Source organism: Ambystoma mexicanum, chromosome 2p (genome assembly GCF_040938575.1).
Source record: "Ambystoma mexicanum isolate Mex_15411 chromosome 2p, UKY_AmexF1_1, whole genome shotgun sequence".
NCBI classification, from domain to species: domain Eukaryota; kingdom Metazoa; phylum Chordata; class Amphibia; order Caudata; family Ambystomatidae; genus Ambystoma; species Ambystoma mexicanum.
The window spans coordinates 1,361,514,110-1,361,539,286 of record NC_090923.1 but is presented as its reverse complement, the minus strand read 5'-3'; the positions used below and the strand labels follow the sequence as shown (position 1 = coordinate 1,361,539,286).

Sequence of the window (25,177 nt, the reverse complement as noted above, 5' to 3'; positions counted from 1 at the left end):
ATGGTCAAATGTTATCTCAAGCGTTTTGGAGAGTGCTGGTGATTAGGACTTTGTGTTTTACAGTCTTTAACAGCACCCGGATGACTTTTCTTTTTCTTTTACAGGTGCTGAGCCACACCCCAGTTGGGAGCATATTCTCTTCACAGCCTGCCACAATCAGCACACCCAACTGACTCCGCCGTGCAGGAGGTTGTCCTCTTGGGCTGGCGACTGGAAAGCAATCTTAGACAGCAAGCGACCTCAGTGCACCCAGGCTTCTTTTCAGCCTCCTTAAAAGCACAGTGCGAGAAATGTGTTCCAATTGTCCCCTCAATTTACCCAAAACCCTGTGTTTGTTGCATGGACAGAAACACTGTGCCACTAAATCCCACATTATTAGGAACTAAGCCGTGAGAACCGTGAAAGTTTGCACCTTTCAGTAGGCAGAAAACCTCAAATATAGGAGCACACCCCTCATAAACATGAGTCTATTTTAAAAAATGTGCATGGCTGACATAGTAGAGTACTTGAGACCCAGTTATGCTTGGAATCTTCTTGAGAAACGTCAAAAGTGGGAGCCGTAACCTTTTGTGAATGCTGATTGGCCCAGACAAATTGGGAAGAAGTGAGAGGCGTTTCGGCCAGTTTTCCCATTATTGACTTGAAATAAATTGGCGAGATATACCAGGAAAAAGGTGCACCTCTCAATGTTGCTGTTTCTTGATTGATTTCACTGCTGAGGCAGGGGGACGCCTGCCAGAGGTGTGCTCGCTGCTGAAACTTTTCACACAGTGGGGGAGTTGAACAAGGAAGCGGTTTTGTTGGCTGCACATGTGAATTTTGGGACATTCCTCTTCCTGCAATCCTTTGGTTCTTTCATGCTGATTATTTTCTAGTACACCTAGTGCCTTGGGAAGAGGTGCAGTAGCTCTTGGTTGCAGAAAGAATGTCTCCACACAGTAGGTTCCAGCATCTTACTTTGCAAAGAGGGGCATTCTTTGCCCACCTTGCCGAAACAGCAAAATCGTCAATGGCCCTTATATTCTGGGTCAAAATATTGCGCAAAGTAGTGGCCCTAGTTGAGCAAGAGCAGTTTTCGCAGTTTACGATTCATGATCCGGAAACTGAAAGTGGAGAGTCTGCCTGGGGATGTGTGGGGTAAATGTGTACTGCTAGACCAACTATTTAGGAACTATAGGTAGTCCAAACATACCTCTTTAACTTTAAATTGTTAGGTCAGAGGGAGCCTTTGGTGCCGTCCTGGCCTTTTTGAGCAAAAGGCTTACTGTTGTATTTTTAACCTTCTAGAGCCTTCTAACGGAGGGGTTAGTCAGGTAACTTGGTTTCCAGTTGTGGATTTTCGGTTAAGTGTAGGCATCGCCTAAAGGCGCAGAACCGAGAAAAGTAGCAGCTCTTTTCTCTAAGGCTTTAGTTGCACAAAAGAAGAAAGAACAGCTGTGTTAAACTGTGATAATCAGTGCCAACTGATGATCAATTTCCTCTTCAAAGTTACGTGCCTCAGTCACCGGTGTGGGGGGGGAGAACCCAGCACTCAGGGCCCGATAATGAAATTCCCGATCTTGTTTGTGGTACCAAGGCAGTGTTGTTAATCTTTGGGGCTGGGAATATATAGATACTTGACCATCTGCCCACTGACGACAGGCATTCCACACGGTTAAGCGTTTGTAGGGTCTCCCACTTGATAAAAACATCAGAAATGTAAAGGTTTTTCCCCCATTGGTGTTTTCCCTAAATCGCTATGGTGTGGATGAAAGGTACCCTCATATATATCCCTGGAATGGGCTATAAAGGAAGAATGAGTCAGAGGCTGTGATTGGTCTCTGGCTTCCCCGCCCGCACAGATGCATTCTGGTCTGCACGACGTGTGCAACTTGGATAGCACCCCTCCAGAAACACGGTCTGCCTGATGTCAGGTCCTCAAACCTGTTGCGAAGTCCAACTCTGCCGAAGCGTGCCTGAAAACTAGCACCCGATACATGTGAGCGGAGAGCGGCCTTGCGCCATTGTGCTTCCCTGAGCAACCATGTGACTAATAAAAGTCATGAGAACAGGTATTTTCTAATTTCAAGGTATTCTTGATCCATACTTGCTCATCTACTTAGTAGGGCACTGAGCACCCAGATGGTGCCCAGATTAAGACCCATCTTTAAAGATCAAAGGAACTGGTAATCTGTGTGCTTCTTTTCTAAGAAAGCAGTTACAGTGTTTGTGCACATGAGTGGTCCAGGTGTTTGGCTAGTGCTTGCTCTTATGCACTGTTGCTTTCTGCAAAACCCCTCAGTTTATCTTGGATTGGTTGGCGGTGGGCAGGTATGGAAATTTGTGTAGGAAGTGGGACATTGAGTTTCCTTTGGTTGTCCTTGCCACTGCCCGGTTATGCTAAGTAAATCTCCCTCAGCTGAAGGTGTTCCAACACCAGTGGCACTGTCCAGATTTCTACATGGTCTCTGCGGGCCATCTGTCCATGGGCTTGTGGAGCCTAGCAGCCATCTCCCAATGGGGAGCCACGTGCCGCCATTTTCAGTGACTGTTTGCCAATGACATTGGATACTAAATGTCACTGAGAATGGATGAGGGAGGGGATCTGTATTTCAGTGCAGTACCGTGTTTGCCGATGGCTTGCTTCCTAGGGAACTTGCTTCTGCTCGTGCTAGTTGCATACGGTTGTTGTGTCGAAGCGGTATTGATCAATCCTTTTCATCCATGCCTGTGTCTCGTACCCTGGGTACCGTTAGCTGAGAGGCCCTGATGCCACCACTTTGCTCGTGCATCACTCGGGTCTTAGAGAAGGGGGGTGCAGTGCTGGCCCCTTGTGCTGCAAGCTCTCCGCCGACTTAGCCTATGGCCGGTACGGGCCCACGCCTTGCCTTTGCTATGTGGATGACCTGGTGTTTCAATACCCTGCTATTCCAGTGTGCTTGGCTTGGGGAATTGAGTGGCCATTCAACTCAGTGCAAATGGCCCCTTGTCACGTTGGCTCTAAATATCATGGGCCATCCTGGGCGGCCACTAGCGCAACCACAAGGCCAATGTGGTCTTCTATGCAATTTCGGCCATGGAGTGGAGGCCAAATCCCTGTTTCCACATTGTTACCACACGATGAGATGGCTCATGCCAGCGTGAGTGAACACGGTGTATTTGAGGATAGTCCTCAATACGAGCGTGGAGTTTGAGGTTGGGTATGATGGTCGTGAAATAGGTTGACACTTACTTTGCCAATCAGATTACATAATGGAGGTAGGTTGGTGACTAAGTTTTAGTCAGGTGGTGTGGGTAAGAAGGCTCTGTGGGTTGAGTCCCGCTAATAAATATTTGAATGACCCACTCAGCAAGCCCACCACAGCCGCCCTAGAGGATTGAATTGGTGATAAAAAAAACACATTATCGGGCAATAGTTCCGAAGTGAGCTCTAAATTAAAGCTGATGATTATTATAATAATAATAATGCAATAGGTTACAGGTTTAAATCCCAACCGAGCCGGCGCACCATTTCATCCTCATGAGGCTGATAAAATGGGTACCCCTTTAGAGGGGCAATAGTCACACCTATTATTTACAACGCAATAAGGTGTCAATAGTAGGACGGGCAGTCGTTATGATTGCCAGGGTTGGCTTTGCGTTTATCGAGCCGTGCTAGACTACGCATATTTCAAGTATGCCTCGCGGTGTTCCGTAGAATTCATTTAATTCATTTTGATTTGTACATACTTTTTCCTCTCCTAAACATTTAGCATTTGATCAGGTAAGCTCTTTGGCTGTATGCTTGCACTGCCCTGGCTCAGCCTACGCTAATCTGTGCTTTAGGGTCATGCACCTCTTAATGTTGAATTGAAGCCAAAGTTAGCCAGCCAATGGTGCCTTTGGGGCTACTGGTGGCCAAAACTCGCAGACCTGGCACTTCCTCTTCCAGGAAGAAAGTCCATACTTCCTTTGATCTCATTGGGGCTCCTTTTCCTTTTTTCGCCTCTCGTTGCCGACTGGACACACGTCATCAGAGTCCCCTTAATCTGTTTTTTCCCCCTCCAAAACCACTTTTCCTGGTGGCACTTGTGGATTTGGTTTTTCCCCATTAGACGGTACCCAGTCATTTAACCGAAAATAAAACATAGTGGTAAGTTTCACCGAAAGCCAAAATACCAAAAAATACAGAACATTTTCATTAAATATATATATATGGTAGTGGGGATAAAATGGGTGGGGTGGGGTTAAAAGGGTAGAAAAACAGGGTTTGAGGGGACCCCCCCAATTAAAAAATAAAACAATTCGGTATTTTGGCCATTCTGAAATGTACCACTCTGATTTGACCTTCGGTAAAATCGCATATAACCCATTAGACGTGTGGGCTTGCAAGTCCCGGCATGCAAAGGTCAGGGCTTGGATGAGGCCATGATGTTGGCGCGGGGGACCAGTTGGCAACTGTGATCGCCTATTATCTTGGGAGCTGGGCCTACCATGACCCCCTTGGTCACCCTGTGTGGCCCGTGAGCCCACCATAGACACAGAGCTGCAGAAAGTGGGAAGACCCTAGACCAAAGTAACCCCTAAAATGCTTTGGAACCCCTGCAGTGCTGAAAGGAATGCAATGAAGGGCCTGGATGTTGCTACTGGAGTAGTGATTTTATCCAACCAACCAAAGAAATGGCTGCCGCCCCTCCGTTAAATTGTGAGTAGCGTCAAAGATTTTGGCGCAAAAGGATTGTAGCTGGAAAAGCAATACGTTGGACCTCTTTGTGACACCGCTTGTTACTAATAGGGATATACAGATACGAATTAAATAATTTAAATTAAATTATTTAACATGGGTTATTTGTGGCGGAAAAACATGCTTATTTTTTTATGTAAACGCTACAAAAAAATAAGTGAGCTAAATGTTCCTTCAAAACAAAAGGCAGTTGTGGAGCATTGATATTTTCAATGTCAGTAAATAATCGTTTTTTATATATAGATATCTACATACATATATATATATATATATATATATATGTAAATATATGTAGATGGTTGAAAGAAAAGGAGCTAAAAGTCAAAGAAATCTCGACTGCCGGGCGCGCTTCAAAACAAAGATTCCCTTGGATCTCCTGAATAAAGAGGCCCCCTGGACCATCCCCGGAACTTGTCATATGTTCGGGGACTGCAGCTCTTGTGCGTACGACACTCTAAGCCATCCCGGGCTTTCCTAATATCCGTCTCATGTTCGCAAACACCTGGCAGCCCTGCTTTAAGTTCTAGATGCGTTTTGGTGTACGCGTCTTCTGCGCGTATGCATGTGGGCATCTCACAAGGAGCTCCCAATCTTAACTTCGCATTTTCAAGATTTGCCTTTTTCAGAATTCGCAAAATGTTCCTTTGAACAAGTTGACACTTTTTCTATGGATCTTCCCTAGATTGCATGGGCTGGAAGCCTACAAGTGTCAGAATTTCGGTACACAGTCGTTTTATTGCGACCATTGCAGAGTGGTACATAACAGAGTGGACAATAACATCGAAAAGATTAAATACACATATAAAGGGTAGTGGGTAAGGGGTTAAAATAGGTTGGGATGGGGTTGGGGTGGCGTTATAAGGGTGTAAAATCGGGTGGTTGAGGGGCCTGTTTTGACTGTGATGAAATGTACCACTCTGTAATTATGGTCGGTAAAATCACATATAACCCAGAATTAAATTAGGACAAAGGAACTATTCACACCTGGTGTGGCTCATCTTGGGATCTCGCACAATATTTCTTAGCAAATGCATATGCAGGGTTTTTCGACAGAGTCAGTTGGGAGCTTGGTACTTTCCCAGTGATCACCCCAATATTTGAGGTTTTTGAAAATAAAACCTGTTTCCATAGTTTCAGAGGGCTAGCCCTAATTTTGAGAGTTAATTTTGCAAGCATAGCCCCCCAACTGGCCCCATGTCAAGAAGGTTACTAGCCACTTGTTTGAGCCAACAACATTAATGACACTAACTTGTAGGTCAAAATTTATAATATGAAAAGGGATACTTTAGTTCCCAACATTCAGAATGTGCTGGGCTAAAAAGCAGGTCTGTCCAATAGTGATCCGCATGACGTCAGGCCATAGAAAAGGCAGCGCTCTATTCTGAAGGGCCTGGCTACATGCAAAAAGTAAGTCGCCCTAGCAGACCGCTCCCTCCCTACAGCCACGTGCCGGAGCTTGTCCATGTGCCACTGCACATATGCATTGGTGATTGCCCTGAAGTCCTATTTGATTTCTGCTATCAGGTTGCTTTGACCTGCGAGATGCCCTCTTCAATCGCCCACCTCGTTTGTTTGAGGGGCTGTATGCACACAGTCTTCCTTGTGGGGTACCCCTGGAACATCCGCAATTATGCTGCATGTGTCTGAACATTGCTGACTCACGCGGCCAGGAGCACGTGCTGGCAGGGCAGGTGGCTCCCTGGTTGGAGGGCTTGTCCAATCTACCCCATTGTTTAGTGCCTCTAATGAAAAGCCGCAAACAAAACCTATTGACTATCGCTTTCAACAGAAAATTGGTCTGTGTGCTAAAGAACTAGTGTTAGCAGCGAGTCCGCCGGTGCATGGCGTTCAAGCATCCTTCCCGGGTGTGAGATTCTATTACAATCGGAGTGGTTACAAGAGCCCTTGACTCGGATTGACGGGCACAGGGTTGTTTTAATGTACTCTGCCGCTTGGAAAGCCTTATGCAATTGTGCAACAGAAGCAGTGAAACCTCGGTCTACTCTCTAAAGCCATCCCCTTTTAGGGATTAAGTTTTCTTTATTTCTGTTTAGTCTTCCTACCAAAAATATGGCTCGTTATATAGGTTGCTATCAAGTGCAGGGAGGGGTGTATTCCACGGAGGGGGTCGGAATTACATCACATAGGTAAGAAGAGCGAAGCATGACTTATCTATGATGTCACTCGGAACCCAGAGGTGGAATACACCCCGTAGATGATAGCTACTTGTGTCTAATTTATGTTGTGTCGGATCCTGCTGTGTCCCTTTTCTACCCTACGCGCTGGCCCATGGACCTACCTTCATTGCAGGGGGTGAAGAGGGATAGCAACAGGGGTGGAGCTGCAGGCATATGCGTTTGAGGCACTGGGTGTACCCTACTTGGAGAGAAAATGCCTCTTCCTGCCGTCTTGACACCCCAGCAGATGATTCCGAACTTCTTAATCTGCTGCTGTGACCTCCAAGGAGTAGGAGGATCTGACATTTTGAAAAGGCTGTGGTTGCGCACAGTTTACTCTGGGAGCCATTTGCAGCAAAGAGCTTTGTCTATTGATTGACAAGGTTGTCCATGGCCCAGCCACCTGAGGTGTGTCGCATATGTGCTACTGGGGCAGGTTGCTGGTTTTCGGTAGGGTTTCCAGGTCTGGACTGTCCTTTGACAACCCATTGAGATCTAAATATGTAGAAGGAAGCGGGCCCCACCTTACAACACTCTTTGAAAAAAATCCTTAAGTAGTCTTTGCGTATCATTTGGCGGTCACCGAAAACTGAATTGCACTATTCTGGAAAAAGACGAAACATCCGAAACTGGGAGAACCTCTGCGAGTGTTGGTTACACCCTAGTAGTAAATACTACAGTAAATGTAAACAAAGTTGAGAATATTCTTTAATATTGGTAAGATGCTTCCTTCTGTCAATCTTACCGGTATAGGCTGCGCGATGTTACCGGTATAGGCTGCGCGATCCTACTGGTATAGGCTCCGCTTGATGTCAAAGATCGCCCTGTTGAAGGACAAGCAGTCCCAAATGCTTCGGCTACGTATTCTGCCACTCGAGTACTTATGATGGTAGAGCCACTCCAATGGATGGAGCACGCAGACAAGAAGACTGAAGAATATTCTTTATTTTGTTTAAATTTCATGTAGTATTTACTACTGGGGTGTAGCCAACACTGGCAGAGGTTCCCCCAGTTTTTGATGTCAAGCCATTGAGATCCGCTTAAGAGATCTTGTGTTGCTCGCCAAGTCAGGTATGAACAGCTGAGCAAGTCTTGTTTTGTTTTTTTTGCCTTCCAATTCTTTTAGACTTAGGGAAAATGACGCAAAGATTAGCGGGAATGGGACTGGGTGTACTAATCGTACATGACAGTTGACAATCCCATTGCTCTGTCTGGGGCTTTAGTTCAATTTGATCAAGCCCTGCCTGCGGAATAGGTGTCTTCGGAAACCCTCAGCGGCCGGGTCACCCTGTTTCTCGATGAGTTCTATTGCAACACATCTGTACGAATGGCTACTCTGGCACATCAGCTAATGCACCTGGTTGCTCGCAGGAGGGCCCACCTGCGTGAACTGAAAGAGTGTGACTAAGCCATGTGGAAACATAACTATGTCTATTAGGCCAGCTGTGTTGAATCTATTTCCTGACCCCACAGACGCAGAAAAGAGAGCAGAGAAAGCCACCCCGTGCCCCACCCAATCAGCCTTCTATCCTATTTACCACAAGGCCTTCTGCCCTACGCGGGCTCCTACTTTTTCCCCCCTCACGTGTCCACATTGAAGAATTCCTTGTGTCTGCCCCAGGGCACCTTTAATTTAGTCCTTGTTTCATCGCCTTCTAACAGAGCTGGCAAGCCACGAGTTTTGAGTCTGAGAATTGAGAGTACAATTCCCAACTCAGTCTCTAGACATGCTGTGTGATCTTTGACAAAATACTTTGGTCACACTGTGCCTTGGTTACTAAGCTGCTAACTGGGAGCCCTGGGGTTCCCCATATACTGTGACAATTAGTGTAAAGCTAAAAATAAAAAAGAGAGCACGCTAGCTCTGAAAAGTGATGATACTATCCTGCTCCATGAGGTAAATGCTTCCATCACTCGGTATGATTCTGAGGTGCATGTAAAAAGAGAAAAGTGTTGTTCCATTAGGGAACAACACTTTTCTTAAAACCATATTCTGTTAAAAAGAGAACGTGGCTGCCAGACATTACAACCTTGGCTTTTGCATGCGAGGTAAACGCTTCCACCACTCGGCCTGATTCTGAGGTACATATAAAAAGAGAAAAGTGTTGTTCCATGGGGGAACAACACTTTCCTCAAAACCATATTCTGTTAAAAAAGAGAATGTGGCTGCCAGGCATCACAACCTTGACTTTTGCATGTACCTGATTTTCCGCTTCACAACAAAAGCCTTAGCAACAGTCATTAACATAGCTCTCAACTCACACGCTTTTGGCGGGTGTCACCCGCCTTGTAAAGGGCTGACTCACCCGCCAAGCCTCCTGCATGCCCATTCATGCCTATGGGCGTCTCACCCGCCAAAAACAAAATCGGGTGATTTCACCCGCTTTCCCGACACAAATGGTTGAGAGCTATGCATTAATGTTAGGTAGGCACCATCATGGGGGATTCTCCTTGCAAAGCTCGGGTTGTCCATGTGCGCTTCTGAGGTGCCATGAACATCTACTGGACACGTTTTCTTTAATGTTGAAGTCATTTCCCAGAAGGCAATCCCGCTTTTCTGATGTACTGAAACCTCAATAAGAAAAGTGGCAGACTTTTGGGAAATCCTCACAGTGTCCCTGGTGCACACGCTGCACCCACAACCATAGATTTCAGCAGCTTCGACAGCCCCCTCCCCCCCTGGAATCCTTCCAACCACCGCAGAAAGATGGTGCTGGAAACTGGAGGGCAGAATGTCAGCTTCCAACACCATTGTTCTGCCGAGCTCAGATTCGGGACTTCAGTAGTAATGAAAGGGATGGCGTGAGAAGTACATATGATCCAGTCAGTGTGCAGTGAAGCAAATTACCCTGCATTAAGCCCCGAGTAAACAAGCTTTTTGACATGCGACGCAAATTCAAAAGCTGAGCTTTAATTTTAGAGATTTTTTTAAAAAAAAGACTTTCTTTACAAGTCTTTGACAGTCCAGTTCAATTACCTGCTCATCGATGGTGGGATAATTTCTGTAATTACTGCTCATTGTAAGCCCCATTCTCCAGAACAGCCAATCAGAATGAAGCATTTCCCACGCATGCGATCACGGGGCACGCTGTCACGTGTACTAGTGCTCGTTTTCTCGGAGCTGCGCGGTTCCATAGACTGCATCACGGCCCTGTCCTCATGAGGACATCTTGCACAGAATCGTGGGTACATAACTGAAACTAATGGGACATGTGCATTTCCCATGAGGCCGGGTAGGGGCCAGGAGACGTCTATTTTAGCTGTACGGTATCTCCACTGGCGTCGCCAGGAATCAAATTTAGGAGGGGCGCAGAGGGGGCCACAGACAAAAGTAGGGGCCGCCTATAAAACAGACTTGACAACATTCTGCAGCCCCTGAGAGGGAAATTTCTGCACCGAAATTGGGAGAATGCATTTTCCCCATCGGAATACATTGGGGATATTGTTATTTTAGGTGGGAGACAGTAACAAATAGTACTGTTTTTAATGAAATAATCTTGAGTCTCCCGCCTTAATCGGGAGTCTCCCGCCTAAATCGGGAGGGTTGGCATGTATGTATAAAAGGGCAATGTGTGACATCAGAAGCACTTCTGCAGAGAATCTTTTGTGCACACCAACTAACACCCCACTGCAGCTCCCCTCCAATCAGAATGTAGGCACTAAACCATTAAGTCACTAATGACCCATCATTAGCGCTCTCATACACTATATTGTAATTGGAGAGGCTGCTGTTGGCTGCAGGGAGAACTTAACAGCTCTTCATTGTTGTGTGGCAGTATTGATTGCGGCCCTGTGTGTGTGTGGGCTGTGCTGGCAGACACAGCACTGCAGACAGCACAGAGAAAGTAACCCAGCTGAGGTAGGGGTGGTACAAGGGGGGCCCCAGGATTTCAGAGGAGGGGTTCTGGGCCACCCCAGGCACCCCTCTAGTGACGCCACTGCGTATCTCTTTGTAAATAAGATGTAGTTTGGCTGGAGGTTTTGCACTGACTATGGCCCCATAATCCCTTCCTTGACGGAAAATCGTTTGTCAATCTGCACCTGGTTGCTGCTGGATTCTGCGTCCTTTTTCGAGGTGTTGCACTTTGGACTAGGCATGTCCTGCTTAGAAAACAAGCGAAGGCTACTGGTTAAAGGAAATTAGCCGAACAAAACAGACAAAAAAAGGTGCCATGAGGTGCAACTGAAATGCTCTTCAGATTGTTTCAGTAGCTGTCCAAAAACTCAAATTCCGGCAAGTAGATCCAGCACAAACCATTTGTGACTTGTAGATGGGAATTTCTAGTAGGGCTGCCTGCATTTTTGTGAGCGCTTTGTGCGCCTTGCCTTGTGTAGCCATGACAATATAAGCAGTTAAGGACTGAATCGTTTTATGTGAGGGAGCGCAGGATCTGGGAGTGCATGATGGGAAGCATGAGGAAAGCGAGCCATAGCTAGGATATATGCTGTCAGAAATTAACCTTCTCCCACTTCATGTTAGGTGCGATTTTGCAGTGCACCGTTCCCGCTTACATGGCCTTGTGGTGCTTCCACCTGTGCACTATATTGCCTTTTTTTGTGTTTGTTTCTGTATCTATTGTGCTCATGGTATCAATTTTATGGTCCTCCTATATTTCATTGCAACTTCTTAATTGCTCCATATTACCACCGCCCAGAAACATACACATGTCTTGCGCCAACTGGGGGGCCCTTGGATAGCTGGATGCTCCCTGCACAGCAGAGGCTGCAGGGATGTCCACTGGAACATGACACTGGAGAGAATATCCATTGAACTTACTGTAACACCGTGAATGGGCCTATATAACAGCGGCTGCAAAGTAGACTTCACGTTGCGTGCTATGCGTTGCTGCGCCCTTCATGTGGGCACACACGCAGCATGCCCCCATGTACGGCGCCATAGACAATGTTTACTTCTCTCAAAATATTTGTTGGAAGGCATATCTTGTTTACTTATCGATGCTTTTGACCACAATTACCACCTTGTGCCGTTTAATTGACTATGATGCAACTCGAGGTGGGCAATAACACTTTTCAAATTCACTCGCTCCGTCAGATCCCTTAGACATTATTTTAAAGTTCCGATAACACAAATGTGAAACATGATTCAATTGTGAAACACCAGTCATATCATTTAGGTTATGCATTATTCAAACGAGTATAGATATATATAGATAGAAATATAAACACATAGCTATGTATATAACATTTTGTTCTTTGTACACATGTTGAAAGCACTATATTAAAATTTAAGAAAAACAAAGTTTGAAGTGCATGTTAATGTTCTGTAGGTTTATGTTTTGGGCTCTCTTCGTTGTTTATTGTTTAATGCGCACAATGCACGTTCAGTGCACCCACCTGTCTGCGGATGATTCTCTGATTCACAGACAGACGGGGTATGTTCATGTACAGGGTGTTGCCACTTTTGCTCCCTTTTGACACTTACCTCGATGTTCCTGGCAATAAATATTCCTTTCACTCCATCTTTGTCCAAGGTTTGTGTTTCTGCCTCATCAGATTGCTCAGGTGGTGTGTGTTTGGAGTGTTTCATTACCCTGCAAAATGAATTCTGGAGTGAACGAATTTCGTGCTAGAAATCCTTTGGAACCCACCAAATCCCTACAGAATTAATTCCTGTCATGGTTATTGAGCGTAATGGGTCTAAAAGAGGAAAAGCATTTGGGTCTTGGGCTGGTTTGGCTGCAACAGAAATATCAAAGAGGTTCATGGAGTCCGATGATTGCCCTTCTGCCCTAAAGACATTACATAATCTTGTTTGGGTTGCAACAAGTGTCCCAGCAAGCATTTTCAGAACAAGGCGGTGTGTATCCGTCAGGTCCCAGGCTCTTATTCAGATTGAGCTTTAAAAATAGACGCTGATACCTCAGTTTCCCCTATAGGTCTTTCAAGCTTATCACTTTGGGTCTCTAAAAGAATAGGCCTTTGCACCTCGCATAAATAAATATGTGTTTTGCTCTGCCAGATCCAAATGGGAGGTCCTGTAGAGGATCTCATAGAAGTGTTGGATTTCTGCCCTTTCCCCCCTTGCAATATGTGCCTCTTTTCCGCTGCCTAAATTGAGGGTGTGTATGTATCTTTTATTAAGTTGGGGTTTGGAAAACCTAGCCAAGAGAAATCCAGGCTCATGTTTCTGCTCATATAAGAGCTTCTTGGCATGTGAAAGAGATCCTTCAGCTTTATGTGGAAGTAAGGTGTTAAGCTGACCCAGTGGTGTAGCCAGAGGTTGATGATGGGTTGGGCCTGCACAGAATACAAATGAGCCTATGGCAGCAGTCCCTGCAACTTAAGCCATATTTATTTCATCTGGGGGTTTTCTTTGGCATGCTCATGTGCAACAAGCTAATCTTTGAACTAATATGGGTATTGTTTAACAACTAAACAGCTAAAAGATGCAATTCAAGCACTGCCTGCTTCCATAGACTCGGAATGCAAATTGTTGTGAGCCCAGAAGTGTACTGCTGTAATGTCAAGACCCACAACAAAAGAAACTGTGATAAGGGCACCTGCTTGGCATCATTGTATGACAAGCCTGTTGTTGGTAGTAATTGTAATGGGTTATTTATAACGCATTTAATACCCAAAGTTTTCTAAGCGCGAACTCAGGGATCAAACCTGTGTCGAAACCTGTGTTGCTTTGCGCCGTCTTGCTTCCAAGACGAACGCGTTGCCCTTGGGCTATCCTCCCAAGGCTCGTGATGTGTGTTGTGACAACAGATTTGAAGAGCCACAAGCAAGGACACTGTTTTGGCTTGTCTAAGAAGCAGAAATTATGGAAATGAACGAAGCAGTTTGAATAAGAAAGGGGGCTTACTTTGTGATTCAATTTGTTGTCTTGAACCTTTAGCCTGCTAACAGGAGCGTAAAGGGCTTTGCAGCCCAGGGCTACCATTGTAACGCTACTAGGAGGAATTGTCACAGCCAAATAATTAAATATGACTGCATCAGTGAGTACCGATAGATTTAAAACATTTTAAATAACACGTATTAATATAATTTGTTTTTCTTCATTTTATTGGTTTAAATAAACCTTATATATAAACATTAGACAATAAAATCACACTACAAGAAATAATTTCAATGCATCCAAATTAATCTTAATGTTTACATGCAATAGATTATTAACACCCAGTCTCCAAACCTAAAATCTGCATTCTCTAAAAATCCTCAATGAATTTCAAAACCTTTAAAAATGTTACCGTCACAATTAACAAAGCCCTGTTGCTGCCACTCAAATGTCTTCTCCAAAACGCATCCTTGTTTATCCGACCTATTTCATGTACAATATTCCCAAACATTTGTTCCTTAGTTGATTGGAAAGTTTGACAATGAATGAATCTGTGCCTTAAGGTTCCATCATCATTACAGTACTTGCAAATATTAGAATTACTTAATGTTCTTATATGTAGTACTAGCAGGTGTACCTGTGCTTCACACAGTAATTCCTACTTCAGTCCCAAAAAGCATGAATCCCGTAATTCAGTTCCAGCTACTTTGAGTTGGAGCGTTGAGATTGCGTGGCAATATTATTGGTGTTCAGATCCACAGCCGAGGCAGCAGCGACCTCAACATAAGTGCTGTCGGTACAGTGCTGACGCGTGCAAGCTTGAAGTGCCGTACCCGTATGAGTACAGCATTTCAAGCTTGCACGCTTCGTACTGTTGAGATGGCATACATTCATCAACTTCTGTGTGAAAAGAGGTTTCTGTAATTATGTTATGTTATGTTATGTTATTTTGCACTTATATAGCGCCTTATATACCATTGGTATGGTCTGAAGGCGCTGGTAGGTTGAACGCCCTTGGGAACCGCAGTTCAGATCAGTAGAGAGAGTAGGGAGAGTCAAAAAGGTGCGTGTGAGCACCGGATATGTGTGCAGCTCGTGCGGTACTTGTGTAATAGCTGCTTCTTATCGGTAGGTGTGGTGGTTGAGAGATCAGGAGAATGTGTTCGTTCTGGCAGGATTTATCCGGAACGAATGTGGCTGCGTTAGGCCTGAGGAAAACGCCTGGCTGGGGGTGTGAGACCAGCAGTGTTTACATAGAATGATGTGGAGTAAGCGGCAGATGTTTGTATGAGAACAGTTATACCGAATGGTGTCATTGTATCTCTGTGTTCTAGTTGAGTGGTGATGTAAAGGAGAGAGTAAGCGTGGTGGTGTGATATGATGGGTTATATGCTTTTTCAATGTGCAAACTTCTAAATGCAACTTTCCCAGAGAGGCTACTGGGCGAAACTTCTAAGTACAATTTTCCACACAGAGGCTATTGGGTACACTTCTAAATTCAATTTATCAGAGAGGCTATTTGGCACACTTCTAAATGTAACTCTCACAGAGGCTATTGGGTACACTTCTAAATGCAATTTTCACAGAGCATCTACTGGGCACACTTCTAAATTCAAGTTTCCAGAGAGGCTATTGGGCAAACTTCTAAGTGCAACTTTCCAGAGTGTCTATTGGATACACTTCTATAATCAACTTTCACAGATGCTATTGGTAGCACTTCTAAATACAACTTTCAAAGCGTGGCTATTGGGCATACTTCTAAATGCAGCTTTCACAGAGGATATTGGGCCCATATCTAAATTCAATTTTCCACAGAGAGGCTATTGGGCGCACTATTAAAATCAATTTTCCAGCGAGGCTATTGGTAACATTTCTAAATTCAATTTACCAGAGGGGCTATTGGGCACACTTCTAAATGTAACTCTCATAGAGGTTATTGGGTAATTGGGTACACTTCTAAATTTCACAGAGGGGGTATTGGGCACCCTTCTAAGTGCAACTTTCACAGAGTGGTTATTGGGGACACTACTAAATTCACAGCGAGCTTATTGGGCATACTTCAAAATGCAACTTTCCAGAGTGTCTATTGGGCACATTTCAAAATGCATCTTTCCAGAGTGTCTATTGGGCACATTTCTAAATGCAACTTTCCAGAGTGTCTATTGGGCACACTTCTTAATGCAATTTCACAGAGTGGGTATTGGGCACACTTCTAAATGCAACTTTCACAGAGTGGCTATTGGGCACACTTCTAAATGCAACTTTCACAGAGGATCTTGGGCACACTTCTAAATTCCATTTACCAGAGAGGCTATTGGGCACATTTCTAAAATTCAAGGAGAGGCTATAGGGCACACTTTCTAAATGCAACTTTCACATGCTAACATTCACAATTCCATCTAGATGCGGCGCAGGCCAATATTCACAATTCCATCTAGGAGTGGACATGCTAACTTTCACAATTCCATCTAAGAGTGGACATGCTAACTTTCACAATTCCATCTAGGTGCGGACATGCTAACATTCACAATTCCATCTAAGCGTGGACATGCTAACTTTCACAATTCCATCTAGGTGCGGACATGCTAACTTTCACAATTCCATCTAAGAGTGGACATGCTAACATTCACAATTCCATCTAGGTGCGGACATGCTAACATTCACAATTCCATCTAAGAGTGGACATGCTAACATTTCTCAATTCCATCTAGGTGCGGACATGCTAACATTCACAATTCCATCTAAGAGTGGACATGCTAATATTTCACATTTCTATCTAGGTGAGGACATGCTAACTTTCACAATTCCATCTAGGTGCGGACATGCTAACATTCACAATTCCATCTAAGAGTGGACATTGTAATATTTCACAATTCCATCTAAGAGTGGACATGCTAATATTTCACATTTCTATCTAGGTGAGGACATGCTAACATTCACAATTCCATCTAAGCGTGGACATGCTAACTTTCACAATTCCATCTAAGAGTGGACATGCTAACATTTCACAATTCCATCTAGGTGCGGACATGCTAATATTATGGCAGTCTATGTTATTTGGGGGTAAGATAGAGTGGCATGGGCTTTCTGGAGTAGAGTGATTGCTCTACTCCCTACCCATCCCACACTCACGGTTTTGGTGGTGTCTGTTAGCTGCTGGCTTCCTTGGCGTCCCCTGCGGACACCTGCAGACACATCTTGGAGCCGCCAATAATGGAGCCGCCCTTGGCCTTGGGGCCCTTCGCCGCTGGGGGCTGCCGGGCAGAGGGCTGCCCTGGGAGGAGCAGTGATGAAGGGCGGGATGGGCGGGTTGGGAGGCAGGAGGGGGCGGGACCAGGAAGGGGTGGGAGGCGGGTGGGCGGGTGAGGGAGAACCAGGAAGGGGAGGCCGGGAGACACGGGGCAACGCGGGGCCTGGGCACACGATATTTTAGTAAATTACAGGGAAAGGGGCGCGGATGGGTAGGCACACTCACCTGCTCCTTGGGTGAAATCAGGGCAGGGGGCAGGGGGCGGGAACGTGTACCAGGAAGAGGAGCGGGGAAGAGAAACGCTGCACACGGGGCCTGGGGGGGGGGGTACATTTGGACAAGGGTGGCCCAAAATGGGTCGCGGGACAATGGGGGTCTTACCTTGGGCGCGAATGGGAAATGCGGAGGCGGCAGGGGAAGCGGGTCGCCAGTATCCTTGCGAGGGAGGGATAGCCAATCAGGGCAGGGGGCGGGAACGTGTACCAGGAAGAGGAGCGGGGAAGAGAAATGCTGCACACGGGGCCTGGGGGGGATACATTTGGACAAGGGTGGCCCAAAATGGGTCGCGGGACAATGGGGGTCTTACCTTGGGCAGAGATGGGAAATGAGGAGGCGGCAGGGGAAGCGGGTCGCCAGTATCCTTGCGAGGGAGGGATAGCCAATCAGGGCAGGGGGCGGGAACGTGTACCAGGAAGAGGAGCGGGGAAGAGAAACGCTGCACACGGGGCCTGGGGGGGGATACATTTGGACAAGGGTGGCCCAAAATGGGTCGCGGGACAATGGGGGTCTTACCTTGGGCGCGAATGGGAAATGCGGAGGCGGCAGGGGAAGCGGGTCGCCAGTATCCTTGCGAGGGAGGGATAGCCAATCAGGGCAGGGGGCGGGAACGTGTACCAGGAAGAGGAGCGGGGAAGAGAAATGCTGCACACGGGGCCTGGGGGGGATACATTTGGACAAGGGTTGCCCAAAATGGGTCGCGGGACAATGGGGGTCTTACCTTGGGCAGAGATGGGAAATCATGAGCGATTTGCCACAATGTGATGGACAACGTCATTGCGGACGCTATGGAAGAGACATGCACTGTTTCCTGTCACCAGCATTACTGCAAAAGTGAGTGCCGCTCATGTCAGCTAGAATGCTGACAGTGCGGAACGTTTGGGAATAATGAACTGCTGAACTTTTCATGAGCTGCGGAACTTTAGGAACAATTAATGTACACCTACAGGAGAACTACGGTACGAAGAGCCATACGCCAGGGGTAAGTATTGCAGACCGCTTTAAAAAAAATCAGAAAAGGGTATCTTTTATACTTGTTACATTGTCCACACTATGGAACCTACCCACATGCCACATTTCAAGTTTATAGCATGTTATTATTATGCTGAACATTTGAAACCTACACACACATATCCAAGCATTGCAGACCGCTTATGAAAAAAAAAAAGAAAAGGTACATTTTATACTTTTTACATTGTCTATACCATGGAACCTACTCAACAGCGAAGTGCTTATATAATTTGTACCCACCTCTTTCATCACAGGTGTTTATCCAATCACCTTCATATAGCAGCTTCTTGACTTTGCCTGGATTTAAAATGGTTCTATGTTAAAATAGCGAAAATAAAATAACGAGGCTGAAAATACCACTTTTATTTAGTTGATTTTTTTTTTTTATTGCGAGGAGACCCCCCACGTCTCCCCACCACAATGTGTACCCTTACCCCAACCCCTATCTATTTATTTAAAAAAGGGTCCCAAAATCCCGCAAAAACTTGTAATAAGGCGCTGCAAACCCAATTGGGTACGATCCAAGAGAATAACTTCGTCCACGTAGCTTAACCACTTAATTGTTTCCCTTCCTAATTGCGGCGGGACAAAAGCCACCGGGTTCAGGAAGTCCCCCAGATCAGATAGATACAAATTAAACAGGCAAGGGGCTGCTACACAACCCTGTCTAACCCCTTGCGTGTTTGTATTTCCTTCGTCGGAGTCCTGTTCATGTCTGGTCTCACACGTAGAGTTGTATCTTTATGTAAATATAATCTAACTTAATGCTGTTCAGTTTATCGTCCGCGTACAATGAATGCGAGGGCCTGAATAGAATTTGAACGTATGCATGTTTTTTCTTCTGCCACAGAGCAGTAAAATGCATGCAAAGTAATTGCTGGCTGTGACCATTCTGAAGCTTGCCATAGCTAGTAATGCAGGAAAACACTATCTGCATGCATTACCGACTGTCACCACTGCATGGACACTCGTCAAAGGTATGCTGAAACAGAGCTCTCAAATCATGTTCTCTAAGTCCTGGAGTTTGTATTGCATGACATTTTGCCTTACTGTAAATACTGTTAATGCTCTACCGCATCTATCTGAATGCAGACAGCACTGTGTGGGAAAGTGCTCTTGGTGTAGATGTGCAGCTACTGTGCACACGTCTGAATTAAACAGAGAACATCCTGCAGTCAGAGAAAGAAAATATGCTCAAAACGATGTGTGTTTGACGTACCCAGCCTCCATTATCCACCACGGATGGTACAGAAATAGTGGAAAACATTATGGGCCTCATTACGAGTTGGGCAGTATTCTAGCGGGCAATCTGCCGGAATACCACCCAAACGGAATGACTGTTACTTTGTCCTACTGAATTATCACCGGATGACATGTGCGTTGGCAGAGTTAATACCTATTTTATGAGAGTCCATTGGACTCTATGGGGCATTTTTGGGCAGAATTGCCGCCAGTAGAATTACTGCTGCACTAATTCTGACCATTTTGCTGATTTTCAGCACAAAATTGGAGCCTGACGCTGGAGGTAAATCCCCCTCTCCGGGGCCAAACTCGTAGTATGGTGGTGTGGAAAAAGTGGCGGTAATTTTGTTATTGCCAATATTTTCCTGCACAGCATACTCGTTATGAGCCCCAACATTTTATCTAATAAAGGAAACTGGCCTGCAGCCAGAGCCATCGGCCTGATGGGGGCCTCTGGGTTGCTTTTTCGTCCTCTGCTATTTGCTGCTCCCTGTGAGACCGTGTTTGACCCTTTTAAGTGTGTTAGGTTATGTGCACGCCGTGAGCGGTATTTCTTTAACTTGTGAAGAGCAGGAGCTGCTCCTTTTATACTCCTGCCTCCCTCTGCATGTTATGTGGCAGGTTGGGCCCTGGGGAACTGAGGACGGGCCTTGCCCCTTAGGCCACAGCCCATCTACACCCACAGAGCTGACCTCTTACTCTCAGCATCATCCTATATATGCAAACTGCCCCATCTAGCCTTTGTTGTTTTTCTGAAGCTCTACCTCTTTTCGAAGCTTGGCCTCCACCAGGCCCCCTTTTTTTCGATTCGGCTTCTAAATGTATTAGCTTGCCCCAAACTACCTTCATAGCATTGCATTAAATTTGCAAAGAAGTATCTGGAGGGTTCTAAATTCTTAGATCGGCAGGTTTTTTTCTTTTGCTGAGTTTTTTGCGGAATATTTTCGGCCAAAAAAACTCATCACATTTTTCTTATAGTTGTGGGGGTTACCCCCAAGTCCCCCTTCCCTATTACCTAGTACCTATTCCCCACACACCCCTACCACCTGTATCCCCTTACCCACCACCTATATTTTACAAGGAGTTTTTTCAGCTGAAAATGTTGGCAACAAATTGCAGCAACAAAAAAAGCCTGGCGATGTAACAACGTCATACCATCTGGAGTATGATCTGTCTCGCTATGCTTGACTAGGCCCATCATTTCTTGTTAGTACAGATTGTCCCTGTGAAGGAAACTCTCACATCTTGGTATTACAGGACCTGGCTTGCGCCTCCCAAGAACCAATAAGCAGAGTAAGGGGGGGGGGTGCATGATATCAGACCGCATTTACCCTAGTAGCAATTTTAGGTTACTCCTTTGCCTGTGTAGGGGATAGAAGGATGTGGTAGATGGTATCCAGTACATTTTTCGAAAACACATTTTCGACATGCCAAAATCTTGGAACAAAAATGCTGCACATTTTTTTTTTCAATAGTTTCTTTTTTCTTTTATGTTTTATGCTTGTTTCGTTAGTAGAAAAAAAGTGTCAATAAAAAAAAAAACAGGAGGTTGGGGGGAACCCCCGTTAAAAAAAGAAAACAAAAAAAAGTTGAAATTTTTTTTTGCCATTTTTGTGTCGAAGAAATGGCATTTTGAAAATGTCACGTTCGAAAATGTCACTATAAACCGTCGTAGATATCAAAATAAAATCGCAGGATTCAGCAGCCAAAGAATCGGCGCGGCCCCAGGCATTAACCAAACCTATAGATTTCAGTATATTTTTTAACCTGCCCGGCGTCAGACCTGAGGCACTGCAGGCGCTGTAGGAAGTTGGAGAGGTTCTCTTTAGTTTTGTCTACTACCAAGTTAAAATCTCCAGCACAAATGATCTCGCCTCGATCATGCTTTTGCGTTGTCTCCATGAAAGCACTGTGACCTTGACTAGGGTCATAAACCCATGTAATTGTCAGCTCATGCCAACAGGAGCTAGTCCATACTCTGCAATATCCATCCTTCTCGTCCCCAACCAAGTCTCCTATGCGGGACGAAAAAATGACGTATGCAACAAAATGGACGCTCCAGACCTCTTACTTCAGCTTGAACACCAACATTTCCGTTACTCGAACAGAGTTGTTCTGCAGTGGTAAAATGGGTCTTCTAAAGGCAGACTACACCGGGTGGCCCTTGTATCACGTTTGCAAATAGATGTTTGCATTTATTTGGAGAATTGCGGGCCATATCTTTCAAAGACGAGACATTAACCATAGTGTATCATATAAAAAGCAAAGGATTCCATAAGAGAAATCTGTCATAACAACAAACACTGGTCCCTGTTACACAGAATTCTCAGAAATGTGCTAATTCCCTCCACCTTAGAGACCCCCAGCAACTTTGCTGGATTTGAGGACTTGATTTTTTTTTAACCTGGAGAAAGTGAGACCCTTTTTCCCACTCTCTCGTGTATTTTAATGTGATTTTATACACTGTGTTTCTTTTGGTTGTGGAGTCTGACGAACTCCATAGGCGTCATCTTTTACATTGTGTCACGCAGCACCTTCAGTGCAGTGGCACAGGGAAGTCTTTCAAATTTCCCAAAAGTTTAACTACCTTCTCTTGGATAAACTACTGTTTCCAAGAGCAGTAAAGTGGAATTGACTTTACTTACAATTGTAACTTTCTAGACCCCCACACTATCTTACAATAGGGTGCTGGAGGGGTTACCTAGTATCCCCTTTGTCTAGCTTCTCATGTAAACATTTTTGTTACCCTTTTTTCACTGAATGGCTGGTGGCAGTGGTTTTGTTTTTAACTACCGTGGTGTGCCTTTACCGCAGGCTGCGTTCACAGCTGCAGTAAAGCACCCAAGGGTGCCATTTTTGTCAAAATGGCCCTGGTCTTCTTTTTTCACCATTTCTTTGTGGAAAGGTCCTTCTTGGGATTTACTCTGCGCGCCAAAGCAGGTTTGGTCCCATTGTTCGCTTTGCCTTTTGCGGGATTCACAAGTGAAGTTCGCCTCTGGCTCCAGGGTGTCTGGGGTAGGCAGGAAATGAGGGAGGTGACCTAAACCCCCTGTGCTTAGTCTCCTAGGAGACCCAAATGCACTCTCTGGTGATTGGCCGGCTGACTGTCTGGACAGACACCCTGCTGGGTGACTGACAGCTAGGCTGGAATGAATGGGAGAGAACTGAAAAAAAGGTGAGGCTTTTGGCTTAGAAGGCAGAGTCGACCACTGGACGAAGGAACTGAAGAACTTGCCTGCTGCAACTCCTGGACCCTTGGCTTGCCCGTTGAAGCCCTGCTGCTGTGCTGAAACTGCAAATTCGTATCGACAGAGAAGCCCCTGCAAGGACGACTTCTTCCCTTGAGTTGGTGGGACTAATCAACTTCAAAATAAGCCACCTGGACATCCATCTCGGAGCTGGTTGAATTTCCACAGAGTTGATGCTGGAAACTGTATAGCCAGGGAGAAGAACACCAGATTGTGTGCATTGCTTTTAAGCTGGCCTAGAGCTCCAGGAAGATCCCCGGACTCCCAGGAAGCATTACGACCAAGCCTGAGCCCCCTCAACAGAGTGCTGGACCCCAGAAGCAAGGAAAGTCCATCTCGACAGCCAGGAACCGTGGTTTTGCTATTTGCGGTAGACGCGAGGACCTGAAACACTGAACATTCATTGATTTGAAGATTGCCGGTTGCGAGCGGTGACCGTCCCATTGCAGTGCAGGAGACCCCAGAAGTCCTGCTTCTTGTCCCAACGACTGAGGCCCAGGAACAGTGAGTTCTGTAGAGCTGCCCAGGAACAGACGTCATCTGCTGCTCTTCTTCTTCAATACAAAGGTACTGTAAAAAGTCTGAGAGAACTTACCTCTTACTGTAGAGTTGCTTGCATCTTCTATTACTCACAAGTGTAATCAGCTTGTGGCCCTACATTTAATTCTTCTTTTCTTCAAAGACTTCTAAAACACTGTGCAAAGACTTTCTACTTACCTGCAAAGAAGTGCTCCAGCTCATATAAGACTTTTGCCCATTGACTTTGCCTTATCCTCTTTCACTGAATGACTTATTGGGGGGATCTGAAAGTATTTGCCTGCTTAAGAATATTTGTGGTCTCTTGTATGTTCTAAATAACCTTTTCCTTTGACTTATTACTATATGATTCTAAATGCAACAGTGATATATTAATGTCCCCAGCACCCTAGCAACTGAAGTCACCTGGGGGTGTAGGTAGTGTCTGTGGGCCATCCCAAAAGTGTATCTACTGATTTAGAGATTAAGAGTGTGTATTTCATGAAGTGTATTTGAGTGTTACTGTTATATTGCTCCCTTCTGAAGAAGGCGTATTCTAACTGACTGATAAATAAATTAATAAGTGTTTGTTCAAGAAACCTTCTGTGTAAGAGTTTGTTTGAATACTTGTCACTGTGAATCTCTGTGTAACTCCCCTACAGCTCACATTGACCCCCTCTTGAGATAAGCCTGGCTGCTCAACATGCTACCAGAACTGTGTAGTACAAGCTTATACCCAAGGTTGGGTTTCCTATACCTGTAGTCAGAGTATTTGTAGTGTTCTCAGAAGGTACTGCGTACAAACTTTGCCTAACATTGGTGGCAGGGGGTGAGGATATTGTAGAGTTGTTACACTAAGAATTTGCTTTGCTTTTGTTCAACTAAACCTTCACAAGGCTAAGCTCCACTAGAAAATTGTAACATGCCCGATATGGATAACTTCAGGCAAGAAGCCCTGATCATTTTAACAGTAGAGCAACTGAAATGCATGTGTAAAATCAGGAATCTCCCTGTCAAAGTAAAGAAAAATGAACTGATTGCAAGATTGTTGAATAATCAAAGTCTGGGTAGTGGGCCTGTCACACCTACTAACCCAGGACATGTGGAAAATGATGATGAGGATCATAATTCAGAGTCTAACTCTAATATTGTTGAAGAGTCAGAAGAGTTCGAGGAGTCTCAGGAAGAGAACCCCTCTTTACCTCAACAGGCCCTTATGCCTCAACCTTTAGCCACAGGGACCCCATGAGGTCCATCACTGAGTCCAGAATTTGTGTCTCTTGAAATATTGAGACTTGAGTTAGAGTTGAAAAGATTACTATTATTATTTATTTATTGTGTTACAGTTCTAATTATTAAACTTTACACAAGTATAAATAGGAATATATCAATATTTAAAAAATAGACAAAGAAGAAAAGAGAAAAGAAAAATACAAAACATTCTTATAAGAATATGCACAGTCAGCATATCACTCAACATTTATAATCTCATAAAATCAGATTTCTAACAGAACATAAAAAGTTAAGAGTAAGCAGCGGGGATTTTGTATACACTTAAATCCCAATGCTTCAATTCACAATGGTCTCCACTTGGTTAAAATAGCTCTTATTAGATATGCTACAACTTTATACCCAATCTAGCTTCCACACTCAGCCAGATGGTGTATAATGCTGTCAATAATCGCATACTGTTAGAATTTACACAGTGGTGCCAGAATGGGTCTTCTTTGATGTAATTAATATCATGGGCATACTGTCCTAGCAGGATAGAGATTGTTATATTCATTTCAGGGCAGTCAGTTAGGAGATGTTTTGCCGTTTCCTGCTGATCTTTATTTTTACATAATCGACATGTACGCAGTTCAGCGGCTATCTTATCTTTGCGCCCAGTATTCGTGAACGTTGGTAATTGCTCTAATCTAAGTAATAGGATAAATCGTCTAAGCCTAACAG

The 25,177-nt window shown here is 45.0% G+C and overlaps 1 protein-coding gene across 1 annotated transcript in view; it reads left to right on the top strand.

Moving 5' to 3' along the window:
- Positions 1-12,359, top strand: part of NT5M (5',3'-nucleotidase, mitochondrial) — a 217,222-nt gene extending 204,863 nt beyond the window's left edge. Inside the window, exon 5 of the mRNA XM_069645732.1 lies at positions 105-12,359. Coding sequence (XP_069501833.1) covers positions 105-274 — 170 coding nt within the window. The 3' untranslated portion in view covers positions 275-12,359. The remainder of the gene's footprint in view (positions 1-104) is intronic.
- The last annotated feature ends 12,818 nt before the right edge of the window (positions 12,360-25,177 follow it).